At 32.7% G+C, this 14270-nt stretch overlaps 1 protein-coding gene across 1 annotated transcript; it reads left to right on the top strand.

The window, feature by feature from the left end:
- The first annotated feature begins 794 nt into the window (after positions 1-794).
- Positions 795-14065, top strand: LOC125067907. The gene is made up of 16 exons (XM_047676803.1): positions 795-952; positions 1879-1912; positions 2195-2328; positions 5747-5937; positions 6620-6804; positions 7107-7285; positions 7911-8032; positions 8358-8538; positions 10401-10514; positions 10724-10757; positions 11091-11224; positions 11802-11992; positions 12450-12634; positions 12986-13164; positions 13555-13676; positions 13758-14065. The coding sequence occupies exons 1-16, from the start codon at positions 899-901 to the stop codon at positions 13900-13902; spliced, it is 2184 nt and encodes a 727-aa protein (XP_047532759.1). The 5' UTR covers positions 795-898; the 3' UTR covers positions 13903-14065.
- The last annotated feature ends 205 nt before the right edge of the window (positions 14066-14270 follow it).

Below are 14270 nucleotides of genomic sequence, written 5' to 3'. Positions count from 1 at the left end.
TGCATGAAACTTAATTTAAATTAAGTGTGGTATTTCCAAAGTCACAGCTAAGGTCTGTATTATTATTATCTTAAATAGATAATGATAAGAGGCACATCGAAAATAAATATTCTCAATTCATGTGTTGTTGATAAGTTACGAAACTTTAACCGATTCTTCAACTGTAATCTAATGTATTTCATAATTTTACTGCGAACTTTAAAAGGTTCTACATAAAAAAATCATACAAGCTTTAGGGTACAGCTTGTATGATTTTTTGTTTGTTTAACAATATCTTGCCCGACTGACTGAGCATCAACTATTCTTCGGTTATTCTCTTAATAACTGTCGTCAATTTCCTCTTTCTTGGACCTTTTTTTTCTTTTTTTATCGAAAATTGTTTAAGTTTCTTTAATATCGGGCTAATTAAAATTATTGTCTATATGTAGTTCCTGCACCTGTTCATACATAAAGTAACGTACCTATGTATTTTACAAAAGTAGTAGGTCGCAGAGAGCATTTTTTTTTTCAATTTTCGGTTTTTTATTTAAGCTCAACGAATTTTTTGTAATTCTCGGGTATAAATCATATAATTATACAGTACCACTGTCCCTGAATTAAGATAAAACAAAACATTAGAAAAGCATTAAACTCAATTTGGTGATAAATAGCTAACACACAAAGTTAACGATAAACACTTTAAATCTATTAAAAATTCCGTTTTACAAATTAATTGAGCCTCATTTGCAGTTGGCAGTACACGGCATGGCAGTTTTGTGCATATTGCCGATTAAAGTGATTAGTCTGATTACTAAAGTGACATAGGAATAAGTTAGAAGACAAAAATAAACTCAGTCAGTACAGCAGTGGCAACTGGCTTAGTGACACAGTGACAATCGCTTAGAGCGCACGCGTAATCATGGCACAGGATAACCTCACCGCTGTTTTGTACAAAACAAAAGATTTACGACTGGTAAGTTGTATTGGAAATATTATTTTAATTACCTTTTAACATTGTAAATTATTTGGATTAACACATATAAAAAAAGGAAGCCGTTATGATAGAGACATGAATTATAGATGTTTAAAATACCTATTCCAATAGAAATATTTTAAACTGAACAGAGTGTCTGAGCTGAATCGACTGAGAAATAAATAAAATATGTCCAAAATTTATATATTATGTTGAAAACATAAGCTAAATAAGTTTATATAAAAGGTCATAATATGTTATATGAGTGCTAGATTCTAGATTCTTATTTAATCATGTTTAGCGACATTATAATAAGAAAATATTGTGTTTTGTGTATCACATTTTTTTTTTCTTGTAATAATTATTGATTTGTCAATACATCATGCTTATTAATTGTTCAAACATAATAATTAAATATTAAATTATATGTTAGCTTTGGATAGGGTTATCAACCAAACTTTATGATAACGAATTATATTTTATTTTTTAATATACTCTACATATTCATAAAAGCTGCTTTATGTTAGTATAGAATCAATTATAGTAATACATAACGTTCGAATGACTTATAATTCCTAGAGATAAAACGGAACACTCCACTTTAAAATCATTTATTATTAAATTGACGTGTTAGTACCCTACTCTAATAAAAGAGATATTAATGAATTCTTGATAACTAAAAAACCCAAAGCGAGTGTATCTGTATGGTAATGTAACAACCAGAAAATGCCCCACGGCTGGGTATAGGTCTCCTCTTAGGGCTTGGAGCTTCTTCCACCATGCTGCATAACCGTAGGTTAATGGATATTTGAATTAGTGGTAACTGTAAAAGAGATATTCGGCGAAATTAATGGAACACCAGAATATATAAATCCATAAATATATATTATTACTTTTTACTCACCCCTGTATTTTTTGTTTTCTAGGAACAAACTCCGATTCCGCAAATAGCTGATGATGGTATGTGACGACTTAATATTCCTATATTTTATGTACAAGTAAACAACATAAAATAAAAGTTATCATTATGCTAGCAATACTAACAGCAAAAAAGTCTGAACTAGAATACAAAGTAAGCTAGAAAATAAAATAAATTCCTCCTTCTAAAAGTTTTTATTTAAGAAATAGTGTTTATAACGATAGGAGAATTTTGTGATGAAATTATCGCACTATTTCATCCCGCATTTTTAGAAAATTGCTGAAAGCGATTCAATTGTTTTAATATTGTTTTCCAAATTCCAGAGGTTCTTCTCCGTATGGATTGTGTGGGCATCTGCGGGTCAGATGTCCACTACTGGGAGACTGGATCTTGCGGACATTTTGTGCTCAAAGAGCCCATGATTATGGGTCACGAGGCCTCAGGTGTCGTTGTTAAGGTAGATAGAAACTTGATCATATTTTTTTTATTTATATACTAATAAACATTAATTTACAGTTATTTAATATTACGTTAAATGTATAAGATCTTATGCCTCTGAAGATGGAATATGTTTCGGATTAAGTTTTAATATATAATATTAGTATATAAGCTGTGCTTTGCAGTTGCACCCGCTTTGAATTTAGAGTATTGATGTGTTAAGCGTGAACATCATGTTCTTGTATAAAATAAATAGAAACTAAAATGCAAAACCGCTTGCCGGTAATATTTAATTATATGAAATTTATTTTAATTTCAAGCAGCAACATGACGCACTTAGGTATTAGTAGATATTTTCGGCGGTAAAAAAAAGTTGATCTAGTATACTAGTATAAGAATATGTCCAATTAATAAAACAATTGAGTGTCTATACGATTACCTTGGTATTCATGATGAGGTGGCAAATACAGTAATAAAGAGAAATTAATACATAATCGACTACAAGCTTAGTGTGATAATGATTTAAGTAGTACCAGTGTTTATTACCTAGACATACGCGTCAAAAATATCATACTTAATGCGGATACGCTTCAAGCAAATACGACTTAATTATAATATACATTTGATATTAAAATACATGAAATGAGACTAATACGTAATATCGAGTCACTTACGTAACAATCGCTCTGTTTCGATACCGACAGTCGACACATACAAAAACTTGACATTCAAATCAGTCAAGGCCAGTTGGAGGTGTGTCTACTTAATATATGCCGAAGTATTTCCAAAACAGTAGTAATAGTGCGTATTACAATTTATTAAATAAATAAATAACGTTCTATGCTATACTTTTAAATTATTATTTTTAAACAGCTAAAATTGTGAGCTTCCATGCTTGAAAAAATAATAATAATAAAGAAATAAAAAAGACGAAAAATCCTCTTATTAAGAACCACACACGTTTTCTATATTTCTGTTATAAAAGGAGTTGCCATGTAATGATGAATGACAAATTTTTACATTTGGTCAAAATTCCATTATTTCTGCGGACTTATTTCATAAATGGATTAATGAATAACTAATTTGTTTCAAATGCATTATTTTAGTCCAAGTCCATTGTGATGTTAATAACTCCCTCTTTCTTCATAATGCAATAGGACGGAAAATTTAGAACAAACACATCCATTTATATTAATCAAATATTCTACCGTCAGACAGTATAGGAAGGATGTAATGCCCCTGAACACCCCCACCGCCCATAGACTAAATATCCCTGGTGGTGACTACTTTCCCTCAAGTAACACATTTCTAAGTCATCCAACTGTATTCAAAACAAAGATTTTAATTTGATACATGTATACTCGTGGGATACAATATTCATTACAAAGTAAACCAAACGACCACAAAAAGCGCTAACATAACTAGTTTAAAAACCATATCTTTATCTATATTGCGGTGTCAGTGTTATAGTACCAATTAAAAGATTAAATACGTATACGGGTAGGTATTTCTTTATCTTATGTTGTTTTATTTATTAATAAGATAACTCTTTGTTAGATTAGATATTTAACTGAAAATTTCCAAACCTTACAGTAGAGAAAGTAAAATAATATTTTTATTTGTTTACACTACATATTTTAGATAGATAAGTTAATTGTACTAATCGCTCTTCTCCTTGAAACATAATAATCCATGAAATAAGGAATATTATAATTAGTCCCGGTCATCGGTTTATAAAATGTTTGCAGGTCTTAACTAAACAACTCTTAGAGTCGGTAATGTAATAAAAAAAATTGCCAATTTTTGTCGTTACAATTTGCAATCTCACTGAAAATGACAGAACATTATATTTAACAGTGAAATATTTGTCTTTGGACAATTACAGTTAATAACAGGAACCTTGTCAGTAACGCCTGTTGTCAACACAATATTTTCAAAATTTTCTCCGTTTGAGACACAGATTTGGATATGCCTTCTTCTCAAAAATCTAGGTAAACATATCAACAGTTATTTGACAATAATGCTTTATTTTTTTATTGTAGTATTGTGTTCCTTGGTACGACATTAATAAAACCCAGATACACCAAACAACAACCAAATAAAATGTAAAGAACAATTTACAATTCAATTTATATTTATATTGAAAAATCTAAATAACACGACTTTCCCTCTGTATAAATAGGGAAAATCAAATCTAAATACCACGACTTTAATTCAGCTATGAACTCCTTCCTATCTTGGATTATGAGATCAAAGATATAGGGTGAAGCCGTCGTCGCCGTAATCCATCGTCACCATTAGTCCATTATTATAGTCATTATTACGCGAGTGACCTAATTATTGTCTGTTTTAAAAGGTGATTTGAATTGTAAAAAGACTTTCTAATAGTGCTTCTTAACAGGAGTCTATTTGGTTATGCATAATAAACGGACATTCATATCGTCGATAACTCCTAATTATATATTTATTTGCTTTAGCTAATCCGAAAGGATTAGAATATTAAGAATTGTCATATTAATTTATAAACTATGACAATGATGACGCTCCAAATTGATTGGCTAGGTGCTATTGAATGGTCAGATGGGTATTACAATTCTCAAGTGTATACGAGTATTAAATAACATTCTATATTCCCTCGTCCCCATAATTCGACGGAACTGCATATTTGCGACACGACCGAAAAGAGTTCAGGCGCAAGAACGGCTTTACGTGTTTTCCGAGGCACAGGAGCACATAAACAAATCTCTGGAATTTTATAGCCGTGTAGGTTTTTGCGTATTTGCCTGGTACTACTCTGGACTTTTACGTAGTACTACTTCAACTTAAAAGAAAACCACAACCACTTTTTATAAGGATTAAAATCAGGACCTCGGCGTCTGCAGTATTATAAACCACAACGAGATAATATACAAACGAGCATATATAAAAACCAAAAGATCAACGAGGCAAATCAATCTTAATGGATTAGTTTATTAATACTTGCTAGGAACACACAAATTTTATATATCTACGAACTTTTTACTCCCGGAAAATGTCGGCAATCTAAATCCAAAACGAAATAAATAAACATATTATGATGGTAGTTGAGATAAGTAGTGTATTATTTATTTTCATTATAAATTGTCACGTTGTAGTAGAGGGCATAGTCATTAAATACTTCAGTTTAGATAAGAGTTAAATAATATTATTCTACTTGAACGGGCATTTAAATATGTATTATTATTTACAATCATTGTAATTTTGACCTTTAACTACGTTGATTGTTAACACAACTATACTTATCTGAATTATATTTTCTTTAAAAATTATAATAATTTTACGTGTTATAGGATAGGTACCAGATAAGGTACCTACCCTTACACAGAGCAGCCTTATGGCCTCGTTAGTTGACTTAAACTATGACAGATTACATATTTACACTAAATATTATTGATTAGCTGGGTGCAAAAGTGAAGAATCTGAAAGTTGGCGATCGCGTAGCCATCGAGCCTGGTGTCCCGTGTCGTTACTGTGAGTTCTGCAAGACGGGACGTTACCATCTGTGCCCGGACATTCAGTTCTGCGCCACTCCACCCGTACACGGAAATCTCGCTCGTTATTACAAACATGCAGCTGACTTCTGCTACAAGTGAGTGCTAGGTTAAGCGTTTGTTTTATTTTTATTACTTATTTGTCAATTATTATCACAGTATGAGTATCAGTCATATGGAGGGCAACTTTTGCTTTCTCTAAAATGACTTTCGCTTGCTAAAATTTGTACTCTGAACTCTCAGAGTCTTTATCAGTATTTACATTCAACTGCACAAATGATTATTCAACACAGATGTTTCATGTACCAATGAAGTCAACAGTGACTTTTCCTAAATTTCTCACCTCATTATAATCAGCCTGTATTAGTATTATCCACTGCGGGACATAGGCGTCCCCCAAGGTGCGTAAATGAGCCCGATCTTCGGTCCTTCTCATCCACTTCCTATCAGCCACCTTCCATACATCATCGCTCCACCGTTCCACAGGGCGTCGTCGTTACACTACGCTTGCCGATTCGCGGTCTCCACTCTAGAACCATCTTGCCCCAACCGCTATTGACTCTTTGACAGATGTGTCTGGCCCACTGCCACTTCAGCTGATTAATCCTCTGAGCTATGAGAAACGCCAAGCATAGACAATCCCAGCAGTGGGAAATTTACAGGCCGCTAATAATGTATGTTATGCATAGTTTGCCCGAGGTATACGTACTCTTGAACAACTTCAAGAACTATAGCGTTCACCTAAAAAACTTTATTTATCTCGACCGTGCTTTGCTTCAGACTCCCCGACCACGTATCGATGGAGGAAGGTGCGCTGCTTGAACCGCTTTCGGTGGGCATCCATGCGTGCCGACGTGGTGGCGTGTCGGCCGGAAATTCCGTGCTGATTCTGGGCGGGGGTCCTATAGGCCTTGTCACGCTACTATCTGCACGCGCCATGGGCGCCAGCAAGATAATTATAACGGGTCACTTGAATATATTTTAATGCCTTATTAATATGTAAACTGTCTTTTAGCGTTAAGTCGTAATTTTATTTTAATTCGTTTCTGAATGTAACTTTTGTTTAAGTTGCATCATCCGTAGTTTGTATGTATAGATTGTTAGATGTTATTAATTTATTTTTGATTTTATAGCACCGTCCATATCACTGAGCATATTTTATTTTAACAAACGCCAATAAATTATCATCAAAGTAAACTCATTTTCGCTTTTATTTTAATAATATTGTATTCGTTCATGGTTTTAAAGTAAACATTGGTAAATTTAGATCTCCTGCAGTCACGTTTGGATATGGCGAAGAAGCTAGGTGCTGACTATACTCTTCTGGTAAACAAAGATTCCAACGAGGCAGACGTAGTTAGGAAGGTTCACGAATTGCTCGGGACGCATCCTGACATCTCCATCGACGCGAGTGGAGCTCAGTCTACAGTGCGCTTGGCTTTACTGGTATGACTTAAAACCTTTCTCTTATGGAACATTATGAGACGAAGTATAAGCATGGCACAGGTCAACTATTAAAATAACAACAATTACAGAATCAACATTATGGTTATAATAATATCTATACTTAAAGATATTATAATATTTATGATTTTAGTAGGTATACGCGATAGGCGAAAGATAATTTTCTGTAAACAACAGAAATATTATTTTATAGAGAAGATATACATGTTAGAGACCTTGTTGTGTAATACTTAGCCGCGCGTGGAATATTTCCAATATATTTTTTTAATGGTTGATATTATACTAATAATCTAAAATGGATGTATGGATGCCTTTAATAAAAAATACATCGCACACAATTGATATAGAGTTGTTAGATTTGAACAGTGATAGAATTTATTTTAAGCAAGCAGAGATGCTAATCTCTCATCTGGCTTACCTCACCTTACTTGCCTTACATAATTATTCAAAAAAAATTCAGAGTGAATTAGAAATATCACCAATAGCTAGTATAATTAATTACTAGCTAAATAGTTTTGTAACGAATTACAATCGTATGTTCTTCGTGGTCTTCTTAAGAATAAAGGTTGTGATTAAATTGTTTAAAAACATTCTCTACATCGAACAGGCAACTAAGTCCGGTGGCGTGGCCGTACTGGTGGGTATGGGCAGTCCTGAGCTCACGTTACCTCTGGCCGGCGCTGTCGCACGTGAGGTTGACATCAGAGGCATTTTCCGATATGTCAACGAGTACGTTATTTTATCATATTACTAACAGTTTCTTTATATATTCCATGGGTATGACTACGCTATAGTATGCACTATTACCAGATCTGTATCAATATACATTTATTTATATTACAATAATGTTCCAGTAAACTACTTATATCCATTTTAATTTTCCTTCCAAAGTTCCTAGAGCAACATGACTGACATTAAAAACGCTAATTTATTACGATCCCGTAACCAAAACGAAGTGATTATTTTACATCTCAAGGTCAAAGTTGTTTATTCATCTTCATCCCCATCTTCTATATACATACTAAGTTATTTTCTAATGATTATTTGTTAACAGGTACCCCATAGCGATGTCGATGGTGGCAAGTGGACAAGTGGATGTGAAGCCGCTCGTAACTCATCACTTCAGCATCGAAGACACGCTGCAAGCATACGACGTAGCGCGCCGCGGACTCGGCATCAAGGTCATGATACACGTTCAGCCGCGAGACGCCAACAACGCTACCGCCTTCCCCAACTGATAGAGCTGGTTACGTTGTTAGAGCCGCCAACAAATTTGTACATAATTTATAAAAAGATATACGAACAATTTTATTGTAGTTTATAAAAAAAAACATTCATGCTTTGTTACGTGCAATTAAATTATTTTTATTTACCGACATAATACCTACAAAGATATGTATATTTATAGAAACAATAAAAAATTGAATTCAATGTTTCTTGATTTTATAATACACAAGAACTAACTAAGATAAGGAAATCGAAAGACGCATATGTACCTACATATAATCACATTAAGATCAACCCTGACCGGTCGCCGATAGCGAATAGAGATGTGCCGAGTATACACTAGGGAAGCCAGATTCGCAAATATTGGAATATATACAACACGATAAGATATATCGATATTTAATACGATACTTTGGTTGTATGTTACGCTTCGATAATTCGTTTACCTAGTAAAATATCGTATTCAAACTAGTTTTAAAAACTTTAAAAATATTCCTTTGAAATCAGTTTCAAATATCAGATAATATTTTGTGATACACGTTGAATTGGGTACCTATGCGATGGTGGAAAGAACTAAGTCATAATAATAATAATATTAGATTAATCAAGCAAATTAACGTCACAAATATATCATAATAGTAAAGCTGAAATCGCCACTGATATTTTTTTAGGTGCCAGTTAACAGGGTGCGTATAATTTTATGTAACGGTAATGGCACGTGATCTAAGGATCTTGTACATTTGGCAGAGAGGTGACACTCAAAAGTAAACCTAACCAAGTAAAATCGATTTAAAACCGATATATAGATTTTGTCTACAAATACTGTAAGTATTTGTAGACAAAAATGCGTAATTACATCATAAGAATCAATTAGCACAAATAATACACAAATTGCACTGTTGAGAATTGGAAATATATCGTTGATATTGATCGATTGGACATTAAAGATATGCACCGCATCTGTATATCTTTAATTTCTAATGTTTACGGTAAAAAGTGTCAAAACTCTGTCCAGCACAACGTCAACGTCCGCACTAGCTTATTATGTGACGGAGGGGCTGCTTTCGTCAAAAATGATTTAAAAATAAGTAATAAAATATATTGCAAAAATGTTGCATTATTTAATACACTAATTTTATTTAAAAAAGAAATCATGATAAATAGCTTTGGAGCAAAAAGCGATTTTTGCGTAAGGGGTTATGATTTTTATTAATTTCTATTACTTTTTGTTATTTTTAAAGTTTTGCGAAATGAAGAGACAATGCTATTTATGTTTTTTTTTTAAAAATTATTACCGAGAAAAAAGTTTTTAACGCAACTCACATAAGACCACTATTCTCATATAAATATATTCGCGCTTTAATAACTAGATGCGCACCGACCTTTTTTTTATTTCTTATTCTATACTGTCTGAGATAACACTTACACAACCGAGACTCTAGTAAAAAACATTAATCTCTTTATAAATAAGAGAGATTGTGTTTGATATCATAAATATATAAAAAGTAGATTTCGTTTCGTTCTGAAAACTTATATAACTCGAGACACGCAACTGAAAGTAATCTATATGTAATATTAATATTAAACGTCTGTATTATTTTAGTTAATAGTTTTATAGCGATCTTAGACTATAAATTTTAATTATATGAAGTCATAGTTTAATTTATATTAATGTAGTTCGAAAGAAAATAGTCTAAGATCATTCAAATCGAATTAATTTAATTGTAAATTAAAAACATTAAAAAAATATGTGATTTTATTCTTCCCATGCGAAGCCGCGATGGTTAGCTAGTATTTAAAATAAAGATAGTAAGCTTTTGTTTAAATAACATGAACAGTTTTAATTAAACATATGATAAAACGTATTTAAATCGTGTCTTACAACTCTGTTCTACTTTATTTTAATATTTTTATCGCGAGTGAAGTGTGCAACATGACAGAGAACTATGCGGCTGTTTTATATGGACCTAAAGATTTAAGATATGTAAGACTTTTTTATTCCTATAAAAGGATGAAGAGTAGATGTAGTAAAATTTGTTTTATAAATAATAAATTAAATGGTGAAACCTTGTTCCAAATCGATCGAAGAAGGATAAAAAATAAACAAACCACAGATGTTGTATATTGTAAAAATGACTTAAAATCTACGAATAATAGAATACATTATAATACACGAACTAACATTTTTTACAGGAGAAATGGCCAATGCCGGAGATTAGTGATAATGGTAAGATATTACATGAACTTATGATGAACTTTGAACTTCGATACTAAATATTTAATATTAAAATAATAATATACTTGATTTATATAATACCAGCCAATAACGTTGTAAGTTATAAATTAATTTTAAAATAAAATAATGCAAGCAAAGTCAAAGTTAACAAATTAAGAAATACAAATATAAAAAAGAATGAAACTCACGATTAGGGAAATTAAAAATAGTCTAATTGCTTATATATTAAAAAACAATTTAAAAAAAAAGAAATCAAGACAACTCTAGCTGTTTATGTTACCATAAATATACTTCAAATTCTTATAAATCATTACTTTTGCGTAGAGATTTTAATAAAGATCGACTGCGTTGGGATTTGTGGTTCAGACCTTAAGCTGTATTCGACTGGAAAATGTGGACTTGAAGTTGTCTGCGATCCCATGATCTTGGGCCATGAAGGTGCAGGTGTTGTTATAAAGGTATATTTAATTAAAACTAAGTTAAGTCTTGCTTTGTCCAATTATTTATTAACTATAAATGTAGTTATTATAATAGAGTTATTCGGCACAGATCCTGCATTACATAGCCTTCTGGCGTAATGTCAATTATTATAGAACTAATCAAAGACAATGAGATTTAGACAATTTTGCTACTTCTTAATGTTTTGTATGTTATTGTATTTGTACATTAAGCACATATATATATTTTTAATTCATATTTGTATATATTTAAAATTAATAAAAATAAATAAAATAAACATAAAAAGAAATAACACGTTTAATTTGACAATGTTTTGAATTATTCAAGTGTGATTCTATTGCTATTGAAAAGGCTTAAATAAATAAATGATGAACTATTATTTAATTTTTAATACTTAATATTTTTTTACAAAAGTAATAAATTATGAAAATTAAAGGAATTCATTGTAATTTATTTATTCTGATGATGTTTTGTTTTATTTCGGTATAACAAAGATAGATCGTTTACTTTTTTATAAAGTTGTATTTTTAGTCAAAAGGCCGATTTATATATGTAGAGATAAGTAATAATTTGTAGGTCGGAAGCGGAGTAAAGAACATCGATGTAGGTGATCGGGTAGCTATAGAGCCGACGCAACCGTGTCGCAGCTGCGAGTACTGCAAGAAAGGCCGATACAATCTATGTGATCAGCCGCGATACTGTTCAACGACCGGTGCTATGGGAAACCTCTGCCGATACTACAAGCACGTTGCTGATTTTTGTCACAAGTAGGATCAATAATATTCAGTAGATATCTGACAGGCGTTAATTAATTTGAATGCCAATTAACCACTTTTACAAACTAGTTTTTGAAACAATCATAACCAAATTCAGCTCTAGTCAGATTTTGAGACGTTATATTCGAGCTACGTTAAAAATACGAGCAGAATGGTTATTGTTTTAAAAAACGGTTTGTAACAATAGTTAATTGGCATTCAAGTTAATTGACGTCTCAGGTTGTTAGTTTTTCCGTAACTATACGAAAACTGGTACAAACGTACGCGCGTAAACTTTCCTGATTTACTCCCGTGCCCGATGGCGTCATATTAAATAGCCTTCATCAATTAGGCTATCAAATGCTAAAGTATTCTTAAAAAATAACTTTACAGGCACAAATTCTAAATTCCTAGAATAAACGTACAGTGACTACTCAAGGGTTATTATTTTAGTTAAATATTTTTTTAGACTTCCCAACAATGTGAGCATGGAAGAGGGAGCTGCGGTGCAACCACTTGCAATCGCCATTCATGCATGTACACGCGCAGGTGTACGACTTGGTTGCACGCTGCTGGTGCTAGGGGCGGGGCCAATTGGCGTGCTGTGTGCGATGACCGCAAGGGCAATGGGTGCTGCTAAAATACTCATAACTGGTAATACGATTTTTCAATTTCAATATTAGTGCTAGTATCAGTCGTTTTTTTTTTGTTGTTGCTTTTACTCTTAGTCGCTTCACACACACTAAGACATCTTGTCCAGCACAAGCTGCATTCATCTAATGCACACAGATAATTTAACGTGTTAATCACTAAGCCCAGTGATTGAATAGATCTATAACCTATTGTTGTCAGTGTATATTGGTTGCCATCGCTTATTGAGCGCCTGGTTACTTATGTATTTTTTTTAATAAACTTATAATAAATTATAAAATTATTATTTGTGAAATAATCTATAGCAAGTTTATATATAACCTAAGTTGCCTTATAAATTATTTAATTTCACAGATGTTGTCGCGTCACGCCTTGAAACAGCCAAAAAGTTGGCCGCAGACCATACCTTGCTCGTGTCACCAAACCAAAGTGACCAGGAGATAGTCGAAAGAATAACAACCGTCTTGGACACTACTCCTGATATAACTATTGACGCCTGCGGGTTCGAATCAGCACAGAGAATAGCTTTGACGGTATTATGTAGTTTTTTTGCAATTAGTCCTACTACTTACGAAGAACGTACGTATAATTATCTATCCTAGGTGAATTGAAAGATCCGAGTAGGTTTGTAGCTGAGATAGTTCAGTGAATAAGCATCAGTGACTTTTAATGTGTTTTGATTCAGCGGTTCCTTACACCAATAATACTAACTACGTTATCAGCGAAATACGTACTTCATTAAGATTAGTTGTAGATAATTACAAAATATCTTGATGTTTCAAAATAGTGTTATGTCAATAGCGAATGTGTGCTACTAAAAGTAAACAGAAGATATACTTGAACTAGTGTCGCGTTCGGATTGCACTAAAAATTTGTACATTTATTCATATTTCATCAAAAAAAAAACAATATTTAAAATGCAGGTAACGCGCACGGGCGGCACGGTGCTGGTGGTGGGCATCGGCGAGGCGACGGTGCGCGTGCCGCTGACGGCGGCGATGCTGCGTGAGGTGGACGTGCGCGGCGCATACCGCCTGCTCAACTCGTGAGTGACAATGTTTTTGTTAATAAATTGTAATAGTGAATAAAAGCCGTGTAGGATCATAATCACTGTGTCTTATATCAGGTATCCGTTAGCGTTGGCTGCAGTGTCAAGCGGCGCGATAGACCTCAAGTCCTTTATAACACATCATTTCCCTCTAGAAAAATCAAAAGAAGCAATGGAATTCGCAAAAACAGGCGAAGCTATGAAAATTATTATACACGCGTGAAAACATTCTCATTCGCTTGCGCCAACGGGCGCAACTATGTTTCATTAAATTCCTTACAAAATGTATGTAACAAATATATAAAGTCTAATAATAGTATTTGTTGGACGAAGAATAATAGTGTGCATAACTTGTTGCTGTTATAATATATTTATAGATATTCCGAACTGTTTAAATTTCAAATATGTTTAATTACCAGTGTATAAATATAGATATTATTAATGTTCTTAAATAAATAAAGATAATAGTTAAAATAAGATTGTCGTTTATTGTCATTTATCCACCGACAGATTTACCAGCAGGCCGAGTAGGTTTTGGTACCGAGGGATATAAAAAAAAGAAAATACGAATCTATGATGATGATCCGTACG

This window comes from Vanessa atalanta, chromosome 12 (genome assembly GCF_905147765.1).
Source record: "Vanessa atalanta chromosome 12, ilVanAtal1.2, whole genome shotgun sequence".
Taxonomy (NCBI): Eukaryota; Metazoa; Arthropoda; class Insecta; order Lepidoptera; family Nymphalidae; genus Vanessa; species Vanessa atalanta.
The sequence above is the reverse complement of the archived record's forward strand: the minus strand, read 5'-3'. Positions and strand labels throughout refer to the sequence as shown.

Coding starts and splice junctions, on each gene's coding strand:
- LOC125067907 (XM_047676803.1), top strand. CDS start 899: ATGGCACAGGATAACCTCACCGCTGTTTTGTACAAAACAAAAGATTTA. Junction 5,938..6,619: donor GCAGCTGACTTCTGCTACAA/GTGAGTGCTAGG, acceptor GCTTTGCTTCAG/ACTCCCCGACCACGTATCGA. Junction 11,993..12,449: donor GTTGCTGATTTTTGTCACAA/GTAGGATCAATA, acceptor ATATTTTTTTAG/ACTTCCCAACAATGTGAGCA.